Raw genomic sequence first — 20031 nt, forward strand, 5'->3', positions numbered from 1 at the left:
TTGGATATGTTTGTGGCGAGAGATGGTATTTTAAAAGAAGCATCTCTCTTATTCCAAATAACTGGCAATAGAACTGCCCACCTTGTGGCATAAGACACTGGCAGCATACCACTCCATGGTGTGAAACTCTGTTTTTTAGCAGCCTCTTGCCGAGATGGACAACCAGTTTGGCAAGGGAAAGATGGGTAAAATATATTGTTGGAGGGGGATTTTTAAATGGACTAGTCCTAACAAGGATGGTTATGGATTAGTATCTTTTTGTTTATTAAGTTGTCTCTTTGAATTGAACTGTTTTCAACTGGTGTCTACAGGCAGGTGTTCACAACATTCTAGCAAGAATGTCAGCTTATGGACTAGACAAAGATTCCTTAAAGAACAATGAAGCGTAACTAAATTCGACAAAACAGCAATATTTAGTCATCATACATTTGAGTTAATTGATTGAAATAAAACTCCTGCCGTTTTTCAATCCTGCACAAATTTACCTAAAGATATTAGATAAATCACTAAAGAAATAATCAGCGTAAAAATGACAGATGTAAAAAAATATATATAGTCACCAGCAATTGCACACATTCAAGACTCATTTTTTAAGTATTGGATTCTTCGTGTTAAAAAAAGATTCAAGATGAGAAGTTACTTTTTTTTATGATCACCAATGGTATCCTTTTTTTTTTTTACATAGATACAGTCTTATTACTGACATTCCTAAGTGGTGCGAAAAAAAACTCCTGAGTCTGCAGAAATGGCAAACCCTGTTTGTTGTTTGAGTAAAGAGTCCTGGACAATAATTGGTGTGCTAAAGTCACATCAAAAGTCATTCATTTTCAGTGGAAGTCATCAGGGAATCACCATGTTTCGAGGTCTTCTTCAGAACTTGATGGTTCTCCAGTCTCCTTTCTGTGGTTTTTAATTCACATGATTATTTTTTGGTGATTTTGCTAACATGTACTGTTTGAGTAAAAATGGGTAAGATTGGAAATTGGGTATGTTTTTCTGTTTATCAATGAACTAAAATGTTTGATGAATACATATTGCTAATGTTCAGAATTCTGATGGATACATATGCCAGTGGATTCCTCACCTTGTGACTATCCCCTGCGCCACAGCCATTCGGAAATTCTTTGTAGCTCTCCACGCCGGCGAGGTCATGGACGACGTCACAGAGGGTACGACTTCGCTCGAAACCCCGCTGACATCACTGGATCCATAATAGGGCCTCGTCTGCGTGATGACGTCAGTTCCCTTTTTTCCGCGCCGCCAACGGTTTCTTGGGACTCTCCGTAGTTACTTTGTATATCTAGCTGTTTTCCTCTGTTTCACTTGTTTTTTTTAACGATGTCTGCGAGGAAATCTGGTTTTAAACCCTGCAGGAAGTGCGGTAAGCAGATGTCCAACACTGACCCGCACGAGGATTGTGTTTGGTGCTTGTCTTCCGACCATGACGTCGATGGATGTCCAAGCTGCAGGAAGATGAACCCGAAGGCGTTGAAAGAGAGAGAGACAAAGCTTTTTATGGCCAAGATGAGGAACGATAAAAAAGCAGGTAGGAGAAGGTCGAGGTTGAGGTCTCGTTCCGAGTCCAGGTCGGGCTCGAAGTCAAAGTCGGGACACTCAAAGCCGAAAAAACAAGAAGAAGAAGCACTCTTCAAGACATCGATCTGATAAGGAAGTGGCGCCGAGATCGACCTCGCCTCAACGTCACAGAAGGGATTATGTCTCTCCTTCGTTATCGAAGCCGGTCTCTCCAGAGAAGTTAGCTTCACCTGAAGTCTCTCCGCGTCGATCACCGTCTCCGTCTCCGTCTCCGGATTCGGTCTATTCTCCGGCTCCAGATCAAGAACATCCTGTGCCGGATGAGCAGGTTGAAGTAGAAGAAGTTCCGATATCGGCGCTGGCTGGCTCGAATACAGGAACACCTGCTTCGGAGTCAGTACCAGGCGCTTACCCTCCATTCCCAGCTCCAGGTCAAGACCCTTCGCATTATCTCAATGCCATGTATGGGGTATTTGACAGGGCAATGTACCCCTCTGGTGCACCTGCGGGTCCCATGGGTCCATTAGCTTACAATTTGGGGGTTCCACAGGATTATGCCCAGGCCCCCTTCATGCCTTTCCTTCAGACGGCGCCTTCTTGGAGTTACCCGATGCCGAGGGCTCCGACGCCGTTCCCATCTTCACCGACGCCGTCTGTTCAGCTTCGTTCGGCGCAAGCGGTGCCATCGGATCCGTGTACGGTGCCGGCTCCGAATCCGATGGAGTCGGTTATGGATCCGTCGATGCCTGTGCCAAGGATTCGTTCCAGGAGAGAGGCCCAGAGGGTTTTAGAAGAGGAGAGGAGAGGAGGTATTGTGAGGAAATGGAAGAAGGTGAGCTACGTGATTCAGATGAGTACTTTGCTGATTTGAGAGAGGCCAGTGGCCTGGACATTTCTCCTGAATGGGAGTTTTCTCCTGATTCTGATGCTCCTTCAAAAGATGTAGCCCCTTATTATGTGGTTGTTAGAAAGGCGGCTGAATTATTGGACATTCAACTCCCTACCGCTGTGTTCAAGGCAAATTTGATAACGGAGGTTCTCCATTCGCCTTCTTCGGTTGTTGAGCCTCTCTTGCCTTCCATGACGCAATTCTTGAACCTGTGCTAGAGGTTTGGCGAATTCCTCTTTCTGCGCCTGCAGTTTCCAGGTCTATAGCTAGAAGATATAGGGTGGCTCCTGGCGATCCAGAGTTTTTATCTGCTCATCCTTCTCCAGAGAGCCTAGGTGTTCAGGCTGGTTGCTCAAGGAGATCTTTGGGAGCTTTCCCTCAAGTTCCAGCTGACAGGGAATCGAAAAGGGTTGATCAGTCTGCCAAGAAAGTATTTTCCTCTGCAAGCATGGCAATGAAATCTACGAATGCTACCTGTTTAATGGGAAGGTACATCCATGCTTTGATGGACTCATTTAAACAGTTGTTGCCAAAACTGTCTGAGGAACACAGGAAGAACTTTCAGGAAGTTTTGGACGATACCCAGGCTGCTGCACGTCAGGTCATTCAGAGTGGGCTAGACACGGTTGACTCAGTGGCAAGGATTATGGGATCTGCAGTGGCTACTAGAAAGGGTGCCTGGTTGAAGTCTACGGATTTTTCAACAGATGTGCAAGCTACTCTGTTGGACTTACCATTTGATGGTTCAGGATTCTTTGGTAAGAAAGCGGCTCTTTGGTAAGAAAGCGGACGCTGCCCTAGAGAGGCTTAAGGATAGCAAAGCTACAGCAAAATCACTTGCTTGCAACCTCAACCTAGAAGTTCTTTTCGAAAATACAGAGGATTTGGGAAGTCATCCTTTCGTTCATATGGCCAGCCTCGTCAGCAGCAGCAACAACAACAGAATACTCTATACAAGTCGTATAGAGGAAAAAGTAGAGGTCCTCCCGAGGCCGTCAGCCCTCCTCCTCTTCTTCCTCTACCTCCCCTCCTATCACCGCAGCAAAGCAGCCCTAGATTCCCCATTCCAGATCATGTTGGTCCTGTAGGGGGCCGGCTTACTCATTTTCTGCAGGATTGGGAATCGGTCAGTACAGACCTATGGGTTCTCAATCTTGTAGAAAATGGGTATGCACTTCCCTTTCGGGAATTCCCTCCAAATTACCCTCCTTGCCAAGGGGCTTGCTCAGAAGAACATCTCCATCTCCTTCAGGAGGAAGTTCTGACCTTGCTAAAGAAAGGTGCGATAGAGGTGGTTCCAGAGCAGGACAGGGGCCAGGGATGCTACTCCCGGTATTTCCTGATTCCCAAGAAGGATGGAAGGCTACGTCTAATTGTGGATCTCAGGGTCTTGAATCTTTATCTGAAGCAAGAGAAGTTCAAGATGCTTACCCTTGCGCAGGTTCTTCAGGCGCTGCTGGAAGAAGATTTGATGGTTTCAATCGACTTGCAGGATGCGTATTTTCATATTCACATCCTGAAGTCGCACAGGAAGTATCTCCGTTTCACGGTGGGTTTGCAGCATTATCAGTTTGCGGTTCTCCCATTTGGACTTACTACTGCACCTCGAGTCTTCACCAAGGTGATGGCGGTGGTGGCAGCCCATCTCAGAAGATCAGGGATTCCAGTTTTCCCTATCTGGACGATTGGCTGATCAAAGCGGAGTTGCCAGAGAGGGCTTGTCATCATCTGCAAGTGACAACCCAGTTGTTGTACAAGTTGGGGTTTTCGATAAATGTACCCAAATCTCACCTGTTGCCCTCACAGCGCAACCTGTTTATAGGGGTGGTACTGGACTCTACTGTCTGTCGAGCATTCCCTCCACCTCAAAGGATTCTCGTCATTCAGGAAATGATTCCCTTGTTTTACAATGGAGCGGTCGTTCCAGTCCTGAAGGTCCTTCGTTTGCTCGGTCTGATGGCTTCCTGCATTCTGTTAGTCAACCATGCACTCTGGCACATGAGGGCGTTACAGTGGTGCATCCGCAGGCAGTGGTATCAGCACAACGGAGATCTCAAGGAGTCAGTGAGGATCTCCAGAGAAGCTGCAGTGGATCTGTCGTGGTGGGGCGTGGAGGGCAATCTGTCTCAGGGAAAGCCCTTCCATCTTCCTCCATGCGTTGCCACAGTAATAACGGATGCATCCACTCTAGGGTGGGGTGCTCATCTGGGGGTTCTGTAGATCAAGGGTCTTTGGTCTCCAGAGGAAAGGTTGCTTCACATCAACCTTCTAGAGTTGCGGGCGATACGTCTGGCGCTCAAGGCCTTCCTCCCTTCCCTTCGCGGTCAGTCGGTTCAAGTCCTGACGGACAACACTACCGCGATGTAGTATGTCAACAAGCAGGGAGGAGTAGGGCCGCAGTGTCTTTGCAGAGAGGATCTGCGTCTCTGGTCCTGGGTTCAGGACCATCAGATTTGTCTGATGGCAAATCATCTGGCAGGAGTTCTAAACGTACATGCAGAGAGTCTCAGTCGGGAGTTCTCGGCCGACCACAAGTGGAGGCTTCATCCAGAGGTGGTTTGTTACGTCTTTCGGATGCGGGGAACCCCTCAGGTGGACCTGTTCACCACTCACGAGAACGCTCACTGCCCGTCATTCTGGAGTCTCCAGTATCCGATGCAGGGAACCTTGGGGGACGCGTTTCAGTTGAGTTGGGGCTCACAACTCCTTTACGCATTTCCTCCCATACCCTTGATTTCTCGGGTTCTGAGAAAGATTCGCCAAGACCGGGCCCAAGTCATATTGATCGCCCTGGATTGGCCAAGAAGGGTGTGGTACACAGATCTTCTCCACCTCACCTCGTGCCCGCCGCTCCGTCTCCCTCTCAGGGCAGACCTCCTCTCTCAGATGGAGGGAGAGGTTCTACACCCCCACCTCCAGAGCTTACACCTTCATGCCTGGAGATTGAACGGGGCAACCTGAATTCTTTCTCTCTCCTTCCTGATGTGGTGGATGTTGTTCTTTCAGCCAGGCGACTTTCCACCAAGTCAATTTATTCTTATAGATGGTCTAAATTTGTTTCGTAGTATGGAGAGAAATCTATTGACCCTTAAGAGCTCGTTGTCCAATATGCTTCAGTTTGTTCTTTCTTTGGCCCAGCAGGGTTTTGCTGCGGCAACTATAAAAGGTTATTTATCGGCCTTGTCGGCATTCCTTTGTTTGCCGGACCAGCCGTCTTTGTTTAAGTAACCTATTGTGTTACGTTTCCTTAAGGGTCTTCCCAACAAATTCCCTTCTTCTCCTTTTATTGTGCCTCAATGGGATTTAAATCTTGTGTTAACCTACTTGATGGGTTCACCTTTTGAACCTTTGCACAAGTGTCCCTTGGGACTTCTGTCTTTTAAGACTGTTTTTCTTGTGGCAATTACCTCGGCAAGGAGGGTAAGTGAGCTTCAAGTTCTTAGTTCGAAACCCCCATTCTTGAGCATTCATGCTGAAAGAATGGTACTCAGGACCAGGGCTGCTTTTCTGCCTAGGATGGTAACTCCCTTTCATCTGGGGCAGTCCATTACCCTTCCTACCTTCTATCCTCCCCCTCACCCTTCCAAGGAGGAGGAGCGGCTTCACCGTCTGGACCCTAAGAGGGCGGTGAGCTTTTATCTCGATAGGACTAAGGACTATCATGTGGACGACTAGCTCTTTGTTGGATTTGCTGGCTGCAAGAAAGGAAGGGCGGTGCACAAGCGCACACTTTCAAGATGGATTATCTTGTGCATCAAGATCCGCTACGCCGCTTGGAGCCAAGATGGCGATCGGGATGGCTGCATAAACGCTCGGCTCCGCGAGCCCTCTCACTCCGCACATATATCCTGGCAATTATCCTGAGCAGTGTTCGCTTACCTAAGTAGGTGAAGGAAATCATTCACTTACCGTTTGCTTCTGAGGCTTCACCGTGCAGTAGACCCGAAAAAATGTCCCCGACGGTTTGGCGGCCTTTGAGGTGCTGAGACCGGGATCTCGATTGAGGAGAGTGCCCGGCCGCGACTGCAACAATAGTGGCCTCTGGTTGCGATGGGAAACCGGTCGGAGGGAACCTGAGACCTGCGAGCCGAAAGCGATGATACCAACCCACTCCCAATAGTGGATTGCCCTGCGGGAGGTGCGGTATAGCTGGGCCGGAGAGAATCCATGATACCCGGTTCCCCTTCGGCGTGACACCCGGTCATATTGACAGCCCCCCCGGGCGCCGGTGGGTGGCTCCCGGGGTGCAGCAGGGAGCTTGATTAGCCTATTGGTGGCCCTCCTTTGCGATGCCTGCCCCGACTATTGAGATCCCTCTGTGAGTCCTGCTGCATCCGGGTGTTGGACCCGGTCCCGAGGTGAGATGTAGAAGGAGGAGGCCGGAACGACTAAAATGGCGGATGACACCCTCTTGCGCACCCCTCATCCGGGCAGAGAAACCGATGTACATGAGAGTCCTGGGGTTTGGCGCTACGAGAAAACCCCCACATCCAGAGATATGCTGGCTGCACTAACAACCCTGCAGACTACCCTGATCTGGGAGGCCCGAGAATTGGGGAAAAGGATGGCCGCCATTGTTGTCCCACCAATCTGTAACGGCGTGGATCACTCTCAAGGAGGCGCCGATGTGTCTGCCCCTGATTCATTGACGAGTTCCCCGGATGAGTCTGCATTCGTGGAGACGCGGATGGACTTGGTTCATGAGATTGCTGTGGATAAACCTGTTGCACATGTGATTGTCTCATCGGGGCCTTTATCTGATCGGCGAGTGAGGGAACAGCATCGATCCATGGTGTGGGCGGCTCCGGCGGGTTTTCGGCGTTTCCCGCATCGCGTGATTCCTTTTCCATGGCTGGCGGGACTGTGTTCGGATTTAAGACTTTTGGCGGTGTTGATATTGCCGCAGTCAGACTTCCGCCGTACATCATCAGCGGGGTTCTGGTGGCTGGGATCCTGTGGAGCGACGATAATACCTGATCCTCCCGGTACATTCGGACCCTTTGTGCTCCTGTTTGTGGGATGGTTATACGTCGGCACTATTGCCAGAAGAGGCCAGGGGTGAATCCATTTGGACATGGAGGACTCATAGATGGTTCATGGTGACTTAAGGGGCACTTAGTGGGGATGTATTTGATTGCGTTATAAGTGATTGCTGTTATTTGTATTTTTTATACCATTGCTGTTCAGACGTTTTTTGCACGCGGTGGTGGGAGGGGCCGGATGGCCGGATCGAGGGCCCTCCTCCTGCATTTTTTCTTCTTCTTTTTCCCTTTTTCTTCCCTGTATTTCGGGTCTCTTATTTAGGGCGACAGGCACGCTGCTGGGGGGGGGAGTAGGCCGTAGCCTTCTGCAGGGGTGCAGGGTTGGGGGTTGGGGGATGGGTTTGTTATTTTGTTCTTTCTTTGTTTCTATGGCCCTTTGACCTTTCCTTTTTCGATGTCGTCGTCTTCCATGTTTCCCATAGTGTGTTTCGCCTTGAGGGGTGGGGCTAATTCGCCATGACTGTTATGTGTTTTTTCCAGCTATCCTGACTCTTAGGCCCCATCCCCCTTCACTTCAAATATATGTCCATCACTGGCGATACTTTTTGCTTTTAGTCAGCTATAGTAGGGGCGTGTATGACTGTACGGCACTGATTTTCAATTTATTTTTCGTTATTGTAAAATGAACCTTCATAGATCCTTATTCTTGCATGGTAATTTAATGAACGTCGTATCCTGGATGCCTATCAGCCCTCGGTCTTCAGACCGCTGTATGTTTTTATACTTTATTATTATTTTCCTGATTTTAATAGCGGCCGGCCGGATTGGTTGTGGGCCCATGTTTGTATTTCCTTGCTACATCAATAAAGGTTCTTTAAAAAAAAAAAGATCTGCTACGCCCTGGCTGGTAAGGAACCTCCAGAGGGTATCAGAGCTCACTCTACTAGAGCAAAGTCTTCTACATCTGCTTTGTCTAGGGGTGTTCCGGTAGAGGACATTTGCAGAGCGGCAACTTGGGCCTCCCTCCACACTTTCGCGAAGCATTACTGCTTGGATTACAAATTGAGGAGGGATGGCCACTTTGAGCGTTCTGTCCTCCAAGATTTTCTGGCATAGGAGAGTGGACACCCTCCTCCGGGAGTGGGGACTGCTGTGGGATTCTATTCACAAGGTGAGGAATCCATTGGCAGATGTATCCATCAGAAGAACAAGTTACTTACCTTCGGTAACGCTTTTTCTGGTGGATACAGTATCTGCCTGTGGATTCCTCACATACCCACCCGCCTCCCCATTGTCCACTCTTCTATATCGGCTAAGTGTATATTTATTTTTGTAACTTTCAATGGAAGTGTTTATTGCATTGATTTCACACTATGTGTGTTGATCTGAATACTATGTACTGTGTATACTGTGTCTGTTTATGTCAGTTCGTCCGTGTGCCTTGAGGGCACGTAAAAAAGGACGGAACTGACGTCATCACGCCGACGAGGCCCTATTATGGATCCAGTGACGTCAGCAGGGTCACGAGCGAAGTCATACCCTCTGTGACGTCGTCCATGACCTCGCCGGCGTGGAGAGCTACAAAGAATTTCCGAATGGCTGCTGCTCAGGGGATATTCAGAAGGTGAGGAATCCACAGGCAGATGCTGTATCCACCAGAAAAAGCGTTACCGAAGGTAGGTAACTTGTTCTTTAGTTACACATCACTGTTGTTTAAGAAATCTTTGATCCATAAACGTAACACACTGTTTTTCAATAAGGTAACACATATCTCAACAGCATAAAATTTGCGTGAAGCGTGGGCGACCTGTGCACTCTCCTATGCAGCATTGCCCTAGCTGGAAGCAAGTTGATACTTTCAGTGATATGCAGAAGTTGGATTTCAATACATTTTCTTCACTCCCCTGCCATAATCGGAGGCATTAACAATGAAACTGGTGCCCAAACAACCCTCCCTCAACCTTCTAATTCATAGTGCATTCTTAAGATGTATGCGAGGAAGCATGAACTGCTATCAATATGCTTGAACTGCTGCTTGTATGCAAAACACCGTCAGGCAATACAATCTCTTTACAAGGCACCAATGTTTAAAGATGCTCAGTACCTCATAAACAGCAAAGCCAATGTTGAGATTGTACTCCTGTAACTTTCGAAGTTTTCGCCGGTTCTTCTGCATGAGGGCAACAAGCAAGCTGCACACAACTTTGTTGTCTTTGGGGTCATCATCTTCCTCCAAGAGTGTGACCTTGTACTGGGGGTTGATCCGGAACATGTCTGAACAAACAGTAAAGAAGGAATTGCGAAGGAGCAATTTACAAATGTGAAATGTAAGAAGGAGCAAACAAACTGGTTCAGCTTACTAAGGGAAGGGCCAATACAAAAGGGAGAGACCAAAAAGGAGCAGCGTACAAAGTGTAATGCGGGAAGACTTGAACAAAGAGGATAACTTAAAAAGGGACACTACATGAAGGAGTGAATAGAAAAAAGCTACTTACCAGGGACAATGTGAAAAGGAGTCAACAGAGAAGAACAACTTACAAGGATTGGGGGACTTTCTTCAGGACCCATGTAAAGTGTTAGGATACCATTCTTAAGCACCCTGTCAGGGCCTGAAATTAACTCACCCTTCTTCTTCGTGACAGGTCAATAGTACCTATAACTTATCGTTCCCGATACCCCGCCCCTCAGGCCAATAACCAGACCACAATCCACCCGCCACGACCAATTGCACCACGCCCGCCCCTCACGCTCCCCCTCCCCTCTTGTTTGAGAAATGTTCCTTCCCACAGTTTTCAGTTAAGTTCCAGTCAGTGGTTCAAACACCGACTTATCTATAGCATACCAATGATTGAGCACATAGCAAGAGGTCACGTATACGAGCAGAGGGGATGCCCCTACACCAGTCTTCGCCATCATACGGCCTAGGGGACCAGATACAGAGAGGCACAGCACCATGTTCTGAGATAACCTAGAAACAAGTTCATGAGAGATGATGTGTAACCACATTTGGAGGAATGGAACCAAAATGCTGATGATATATTGTACTCGCAGTTGATGTATAACAATTACATGTGTGATGACTGACCTGTGACCAATCTGGTGTCCCACATGGGAACCAGAAATGTAAAACCCTAATAAAAAGATTTAAACAAAAAAAACGTATTGTACCCGATCGTTTCTCGGAGGACCGGCAGGTCAACTGTAACCTGAAGTTGCAGGATATCCGGCTTGTGCTTGCTGCGCTTACGGTGACCGGGGCAGAGATAAGAGCTGAAACATGCTCACCTCTCACGTGGCAACAAGGTACTATAGACCAGTAACATTTCTATACGTGCACTTTTTCAACCTTGCCACCTCTCCTACCGAATAAAGTTTGTTTGGGAAGGAGCGGGAAGCAATTTTAAATTCACTTCACTCTAGTTCAACTATCACTGATCACTACTGCTGTCACCAGTTGGTCTACCTCCAGGTGGAGGACAGCATATTGTCAAAAAGACCCTATGATGATGCTTTCATGTTCTAAGAGAAGCGGAGAACCAAGATATACCGCAAGATATACCGATATACCACTCCTGTACTTGAATGAGGGTTTTTAAGTTGGTTACCACACCTGACCCTGGTAATACAGGTACAAGTGATCTATTCTTCCCTTGATTATTTACCTTTGACAGGAAGCCCAATGGATCTCAGCTTCTTCCTCCCGCCTATGATTATTATTTTTTTAATACGTTTTTGTTGGTTTTAGCCTTCAAACATAGTACTCTGGGCTAATGTTACATTTTGTATGTAGGTTTACATAGAACTATCACATCCCTCCTATGATTATATAGGCTGATCTTCATTGCCATTTTTTCTTTTTCACCTTACACCTGTTTGTTATATTCTCTCCCTTTGTATCAAGCCCTTACTCACTATGTGGATTGCTGATTGTTATTGAATGCAGAATTTTCTGTCCTAAATGCCAATCAAAACATTTTTTCCTAAACTATTGATAGGAGTGAGCTAAAATAATATTTCAAGGGCTTAAAAGATCGGTAATGATAAATTCAACAACTTGCCACTGTTGGATTTATCATAACTACTACAGAACAGAAGTAATAAGTAAAGTAAGTAAGTAACTTTAATTGTTTATAGTTAATTAAAACCATTACAATTTTTGTGCTAAAATCTTCCAACTGGCATTTAAAAGGTAAAAAGAAACACAGGCAATCTATATTGTCATATTAAAAAAGAAATTGAAGTTATCTTAGGTTCTAAATGTTGTTTTTTATACATTAGATTTCATACACTGTTTTTCTGTTTTCTGTATTAAGATGCTAACGTTCTGCAAAAATCTAGTGGCCCTGCATGCTACCTGTAACAGTTGGCTGTTCAGTGCTAACATGACTGCTGGGCGACATGCTCTAACTTGAGAAATGCATGTAATAGATAAAAACGTCTCAGATTGTTCAATGATGGGAAAATACACAGTAAATGGGTCAGAAGTAATAGAACTTTCTTTTCTGTGAGCCAAAATTCAGCTTTGTAGCAGCCTCTCCAGATTGGCCAGCCTTTACAGACTCAGCCAAACTGCTTTGATGAGGTGAAAAGTAGCCTGCATAGAGGCTGAGGTTATCTGATGGGATGAATCCTGCAGAGAACAGTCCACAACGGGGGCTGGGTAGATCAAATGGAGCTTCAAAGAACAGGACAGCAATGAGTGCTAGCCAGGCCTACCCTCTCTTCCTGAACACCCCGGCCAGATGGCAGCCCCAAGAGTGGAATTTGCATGGAGGTCTAGAGAGGGTGTTGTTGGACCTGGCCCTTTTTTGCAGGGTTATGCCAAAACATTTTGCTTTCTTCCATAGACAACGTGATATTTACCTGCATGAATAAATCTGTCAAAGCTGACCATGGGCAGGGAGAACTGATGGGCATATTAGCAAGGGCGATATCGCCGCTTTAGTGGGACTTTTTCCTGCTGGGGCCCGCTTTGCATCTCAGCGATAGTTATCGCTAATGACATGCAAAGTGGGCGTACCCAACCTTTTAGCAACTGAAAGCAGTCGCTAACACAACTATTGCCTATTAGGAAAGCAGGCGAGGCGATACATTTTTTTCCCTAAGCGTGATTGTCACTAGAACCTAACGCCTGCTCAGAACATGACTTAACCTGTATATCCAATGGGAGGTGGATATTCAGGTTAAGTCCCCATTAGCGTTAATGCCTGAATATCGCTGGATTTCCAGCGGTATTCACGCATTGAGCTGATATCGCCGGTTATTTTATCACCTTAGAGATAAACGTTGCTAATAGCACGTTATCTCTGCGATAATATCCGGCGATAGGCGGCAATAAAAAAAATGCGCTAAGGGCATTTAGCGATAATTATCGCTATTTGTTGCCAATACGCCCCTGAATCTCTTAATTGCTTCACTCAGACATGATGGCTACATTGGGAAAAGAAGAAGTATTCCCTGAAACTACCTATTCACTGTTGGCAGAAGACAGTGAATAGGTAGTTTCAGGGAATATTTCTTCTTTGACAGCTTTGACAGATTTATTCATGCTGGTAAATATCATGCTGTCTATGGGTCCCTGTGGGATGCAACCTGTTTATGTACCCACTTATTAATGCATAAATGCCCCACTATAAATCGTGGCTCCCCATTTTCTTCGATGTATGAAAATGGGTCCTGGTGGGATGCAACTTCTCTAGATTTTTTATTAATAAATCTATAATACAGATACACTGCGTTGTAAATCTTAGACACTCTTTTTTTGCGCTATGTTAACCCATTATGGGCTACATGACACATTTACTTCACTATGTGTGACATGTTCACTTTAGTGTACTGAAGTTGTTTTAAAAATTTTTAAAGCCAGTCTTTTATCTGACTGGTTTTCTTAGCTGGTTTTTGTTTCTATTCCTCCCCAGATTAAATCGTTTTTGCCCTTGATTGATTCGGGCCAACTATGTCTTCACCTCCAGTGATTAGTCCATTGCCTTAGGCTCCGCAAAGGATTAGGAACCAGGCATACCACGCAATTCCTAGGCAGTAAATATATAATTCCTCCCCTTGGGTATTTCAATTCCTAGACCTGCTTCATTTAGGCTAATGATCACCTTTATTATTTAGGTGACAATCTCACTCCTGCCTCCGTTTGATGTAATGTGGTGAGCCACTGAGCCACCTCCCTCAACAACTGATCTGCGAGTGACATCCCTTCCCCTGCTGCTTCAATCCTGGTAATTTCTCTTAAATCTTTTCACCAAAACTCTGATCCATTATTAGCATTCATTAGGAATTCATTCCATTCCCCCATTTCCCTTTTTAGGTGTCACCCACACGCATTCCCACCCCATACCACGTGTCCTGAAGAAGACCCCAGCAGTAAGGTCCGAAATACCTACAGACACAGGGGTCGAAACGTCGACTGCGCCACATTTCGCCAATACAGAATTGACAGGGATTAATTAACTGTGTTCACAATTGTTATATGTCAGATATGTACAAAAATTGTTGATCTTGACTTTCTGGTATATGATGCATATATACCAAAACTGTACGTGATTCTTTGTCACTTCCACTGAACTTCCCTTCCATTCACTACCTAACATCCCTGCCTCCCCTCCCCTTTGGTACCGCACTCTTTAAAGTGATACTTGTTAAGGTGTTTTTCTCCTTTTTTTTTAAAAAAATCCCAAAATGATGTGTTTTCCCAATGTGAATAAACAACATTGGTAATACATTGTTTTTTTCCCTTTTTCATTCGTTCTTATTGATTTATGTTATCCAAATCCTATTTTTCTTGCCTCCACCACTAAGCCAACTACACACTGGGACCACCATTATATATATCAATTTAGTGTATTAGTCCTGAAGTTGTTTTAAAAATGTTTACAGCCACTGCGATAACGAGTATCTACATAAATTGTATAAATTGGCAACTTTTCATCAGTACACATAGATGTAAGTAGTATAATTTGATCTTGGTTACTATTATTTTTGTCAAATTATATATCAGATTAGTCTATTCATTTGACTCTCTTGTCTCAGTTTTCAGTTCCCATTATGTACTGGTGTAGTACAACCTAATCGGTGCAATTCACAACTATTCATCGTGCAATTGGAAGTAAGTAGATTATACGCCACTATCGTATGCCAGATTATAATTCTTTGGAAATAGGTTACCTTTCTTTTCTATCACGAGGCATTTTATTTGTGGTTTAATTTCTTCTTCTTCTTCTTTTTCCACACAATTGGTGCAATGGTATCTTCTTCCTGTGGTGAATAAGATTTTCTGATTTCTTTTCTTCAAATTCCCCTTTAAATTTTATATTGTCTGCCCTTTAGAAATATTGAATTATATATCCATATGTATACAATTTTTGTATTTTATAGATTTCTTGGATGCTCAGTCAAATTTATGTCCTGATGATGACCATGTAATTACACAAAGGTCGAAATGCCGTTGACGCAACTGTGGCTGTAATTAATGAAGGACACATCGTCTTGTCTGTTGTTGTTTCAGTGTTGTTCTGAAACCCCACATGTTATGTAATCCCTTCTGCCTGCCACCTGTCTGGTTTTGTATTTTATAACAAATGTTATGTGTACCAGTATGTATTCCTGAGCTCAATGTTATAAACTTTCTTTTATATTTATATATTGGATACATTTTGCATATTTTTCTAATGGGCTTTCCTTCTGCTTCTCTATTTTATACTTTCTTATGCATGTATAGTTGTTTGTTTTTCTTTAAAAATTGAGTATTGTTATTGTCTGTATGTTAGACTGAAATGTTTATAATACCTTGAATCATTGTTTGGATTAAATATTGATTGCCCCTGGTTCAGGTGTACAGGGCTGCCCCTGTTGTTGTCAATGGCTTTTAGAATGTGGGCATTTCACTATGCCTATGACTCTTGTGCTTTGCAGCCTAACTCCAATCCACGTCTAGGGTAAAGTGACAGCTGGGCTTTGTGCACACTTTCCATAGAGCCATGACACAGAATGAGTTGGGTGTAAGAGGGTTGCATCTACATTCACCTGCATACTGAATAATCTTCCAGGGCTGGGTGACAGGAAGGTTGGTCACATTTATATTTGTATAGGCCGGGCCCTGCCCTTACACAAAGGCACACAAAGGGCTTCTTTACCCTCTACAGATAAGACATGGAAAAGGTTGGGTAACCATTTCTATTGGCACAACATGACTGTCAAAGTGAAGGAGTTTTGCAGCTCCTGTGCAACCTGTCAGGCCAGTGGCAAGATTGGGCAAGCCAAAGGCTCCGTAGATACTACTGCCAGTGGTTGGGACTCCCTTTGAGAGGGTGGGGATGGACATTGTTGGTCCTCTACACCCAATAATGGCATGAGTGAGCAAGTATATTTTGGTGGTAGTAGACCATGCCACAAGATACCCAGATGCAATACCCCTCAGAACAGTCACTGCTCCTTTGGATGTTAGGGCCCTATTTGGTGTATTCACCAGAGTGGGTTTCACAAAGAAGGTTGCTTCAGAGAGGGGCCGAATATCATGTCCAGCTATCTGAAAGTGATGTGGGAAGAATGCAGAGTTACTACGAGTTTACCATCCAATATCATCCCCAGATAAATGTTCTGGTGGAGAGGTTCAATAAGACCCTGAAGGGCATGATCAGTAGTTTGTCTGACTAACCCAGAAGGAGAAGGGATGTTCTCCTCCCATGCCAGCTGTTTGCATACAGGAAGGTCCCACAAAAAGCGGTTGGCTTTAGCCCCTTTAAGTTGTTGTTTGGGCACCCTGTAAGAGGGCTATTGTGCCAAGTGAGAAAGTTGTAGGAGCAGCCTCTCAAGCCATGGGAAATGGGCTGGACTATGTGCTAGGCTTGAGATCTTGCATGGCAGAGTACATGTACAAGACAAGCAGAAAACTGGAGGCCAGCCAGGAGCTCATGAAGCACTGGTATGACCAAAAGGCTACCATGCCTGAGTACACTCCATGGCGATTGATGTGGGTGTTGGAGCCTGTGGCACATAGGTCCCTTCAGAACAAGAGGACTGAGCTCTATCCAATCTTAGAGAAAAAGAGTGAGGAAATCTACCTGGTAGACCTGAACACCCCCAGGAACCCTCACCAGTTCTAGCATGTCAATAGGTTGACATGCTGCCCCACCAATCCAGTGCAGACATGACCATGTTGAAGGTCACAGATGAAGGAGGAGAGCGGGAGACAGCCAGTGCCTGACCTCCTCTCTAACAGTGTGCGCGCTTGGTCAGTGGAGGGAGTTTTACTCTCTCCCAAATTGACAGACCAGCAGCACAGGGACTGCACATTGGTGCTCGAACAGTTTACTTGGCTGTTCTCTTGGACCCCAAGTATCACCAGCTGGTGTATACATGCTATTGACACCGGTGACAGTCTACCTGTCAAGAACAAATTGTACTGGTTGTCTGACCAGGTCAGAGCCGCAAGCATCAAGGCTGAAGTAGCTCAGATGATGGAATTGGGGGTAATTGAGTTATTTGACAATCCATGGGATAGCCCTGTGATGCTGGTGCCCAAACCTAACCCCGAGGGGGGAAAGAAGTTGAGGTACTGTGGGGACTCCAGAAGACTTAATGCAATCACTAAGACTGATGCTCACCCTATGCCTAGAGCTGATGAGCTCATTGGAAGGTTAGTGGTGGCTAAGTACCTGACTACATTTGATTTAGGCTCAGGCTACTGGCAGATGTCCTCAGTGAAGGAGCAAAGAAGACATCAGCATTCTCTATACCAGAGAGACATTACCTTTGGCTTACAGAGTGCCTCTGCCACCTTCCAAAGGTTGGTGAACAGGGTCTTGCCTGGGCTGGAGCAGTTCCGTGCTGCATATCTGTATGATATATCTTTGTACAGTTTCACCTGGGATAATCACTTAAGTCACCTGAAGGAAGTGCTTCAGGCCCTGCAAAAGGCAGGCCTGACTATTAAGGCCAGAGAGTGCCAAATAGGGCATAGTTCAGTTGTGTACCTGGGTCACCTTGTAGATAGAGGCCATGTACAACCTCTTCAGGCCAAAATCCAAACCATTTTGGATTGGACAGCTCCTACAACCCAGACACAGGTCAGGGTCTTCCTTGGTCTGACTGGGTATTATAGAAGATTTGTTCACAAATATGGAACCATTGTAGCACCCCTGACAGAACTCCCTTCTAAAATGTGGCCAAAGAAGGTTATGTGGACTCCAGAGTGTCAGAAGGCATTTGACCCTCTGAAAGAGGCTATGTTTTCAGCACCAGTGTTACTGGCCCCAGAGTACACAGAGGAATTTGTGGTTTAGACAGATGCTTCAGAATAAGGGATTGGGCCAGTGTGGGCACAAGTAAATAAGGAGGGCCTTGCCTTCATTATCAGGTAGCTTCTCCTCAGCGAACAGAGGTGGATGGACATTGAGAGGGGAGCCTTCATGGTGGTTTGGTCCCTAATAATGCTGAGACAGTACCTGTTTGGTACTCACTTCTGCATTGAAACCGACCACAGACCTCTCAGATGGCTCATGCAGACGGGGGGGTGGGATGGCGGGAGAATCTAAAGCTATTGAGGTGGTCCAATTCTCTACAGGTGATGGGCTTCACAGTGGAACACAGAACTGGGACTGGCCATGCCAATGCCGATGGACTTTCCAGGTTTTTCTACTTAGCTGATGAGGACTACCAGGGTGTAGGTTAGATACCCATCACCTTTTGTTTAGGGTGGTGGCATGTAAGAAAGTCATCCTTTTTGCCCTGATCATCCCCATTTTCTGACTGATACTGGTGGTAACTGACTCTACGTATGCCCCTGTCTCTGCTCACCAGGCCCAGCGCTCTGATTAAAAATGTATATGGTAATTAGATGTAACTACAATTGGCATTGACATCCTACCTGTAGGTCCCTAGTAAATGGTAGGGCATGTAGATGTAGAGACCCAGCAGCTTTGAGACACTTAAATGTACACTGCGGTGTTGCCTGCTGTCATTTTAAAAGTCAATCCTGCTTTACAAGCTGCTTTTAAATTGAAATGACATTCATATTTCAGTTTGGGTTTAACAGTACTTCCAAAGAATTAAAATGTCTTATTTTTACATATAAGTCAGGCCTAAGGTCCATCCCAGGTGCCCCCAGAGTAGGGTGCCATGTAAAGATAAGAAGGGACAGTTTAAAAGATGTTTTATATGCCCTTGTGAGGGAAAAGCTACCAAATTCTTTTTTTGCTCCATAGTAGCACTTTTGCTCCATAGGCTAACATGGGGATTCTGTAATACAGTATAACTATTGATAGGAGACTTTTTTCTGAGAACAAAACTCCAGCTTTCTTACAGCCTCTCCTGATTGGCCATCTTTAACAACTTTATGCAACCTGCTTTGATGAGATGATAAGTGGCCTGCATAGAGGCAGAGGTTTCTGATGGGCGGGGCTGTCTGCAGACAACAGGCCAGGACTGAGGTTGAGTACATCAAACTTGGCTTCAAAGATTGCAGAACAGTAAGGAATGCCAGCCAGGCCTACCCACTCTTCCTGTAGCACCCAGCCAGATGGCAGCCCCAAGAGTGGAATTTGCAGGCGGTCTGGAAAGGGTGTGTTAAGGAAAATGAGCCACACCAGTGGCTTGACTCAGCCAGGTCTTACTCCCAAGAAGATGAATTCTCCATCTTGAATTTGAAAGTGCAGTGCTTGTGGGACAAGAATATGGCACACTTTGGAGGAAGCTGCCATGCTTCTGGGCGGCAACCTGTACTCCATAGGTCAGGGTTGACCCCTGCTTGTCACCCCAGAACATTGAATACAATATGTGTGATCTGCGTAGCAACTCTTATCTGCTGCCTGAAAGAGAAGGAGAAGAAAGACTGCCCTGCAGGAACCCTGTTCTGCATCCAAAAGGATTGCACTCTGAAGGACTGCCCCTGCTGCACACTGGGAACTACAGCCCTGAGGACCTTGCCTTTCTTCAAAAAGGATTAAACAGTGGACTTCCTAAAAGCAACAGGTTAACAGAGTTCACCTGCACCATCTCCCCCCAGAAGTCCCCAGCCTGGAGTGCATCAAGTGTACTTTTAAGGATTTGTCCAGGTGCATTGTGGTAGTTGTCGTCCCAAACTTCCAAGGACCACCTCAGAGCTTCTACAGCCTTGAATTTGTGTTTTTGACACTTTGAGCCCAGAAGTTTGGAGCAACTTTTGGAATAAGCTCCACAAGGTGACCGACCAGTCAGAGTGAGTCAGGCTGCCGATGTCGCACCAACACCCGGCCTGGATTTCACGTTTGTCCCGCTGAAAGCTCCAGAGCTCAAGACCACCAAAATGTCACCAAGTGCTTGCGCTCAGCCAATCCACCGTTATTGACTCAGATCCCAACCTGAAGATGAGCCTCGCTCGACGGAGAGAGAGAATTCTCCAGAAAAGTTTCTAAGTGCGAAGGTAAACTTTTTACCATAGCCTCCTGCTTAGTGTATCCTACCAGAGTTCAATCTCGGTCGGCCTACGTCCCAGTCAAGCGCAGCCAGATGTCTCAAGTTGGCACAACATGTTTTTAAGCACTAGAAAGTGTTTATTCTTTAAAAATCAATAGGTGGTGGATTTTTAGTGTTTGTTGGTCTTACTTATTCAATGTATTGGTGCTCTTAAATGCTTCA

The 20031-nt window shown here is 45.7% G+C and overlaps 1 protein-coding gene across 2 annotated transcripts in view; it reads right to left on the reverse strand.

The window, feature by feature from the left end:
• Positions 1-20031, reverse strand: part of LOC144762257 (calpain-1 catalytic subunit-like) — a 536001-nt gene that overhangs the window by 201831 nt on the left and 314139 nt on the right. For both annotated transcript variants that reach the window (XM_078647402.1, XM_078647401.1), the window contains exon 10: positions 9512-9681. In XM_078647402.1, coding sequence (XP_078503528.1) covers positions 9512-9681 — 170 coding nt within the window. The remainder of the gene's footprint in view (positions 1-9511; positions 9682-20031) is intronic.

The sequence above is a fragment of the Lissotriton helveticus genome, chromosome 6, assembly GCF_964261635.1.
Source record: "Lissotriton helveticus chromosome 6, aLisHel1.1, whole genome shotgun sequence".
NCBI lineage: Eukaryota > Metazoa > Chordata > Amphibia > Caudata > Salamandridae > Lissotriton > Lissotriton helveticus.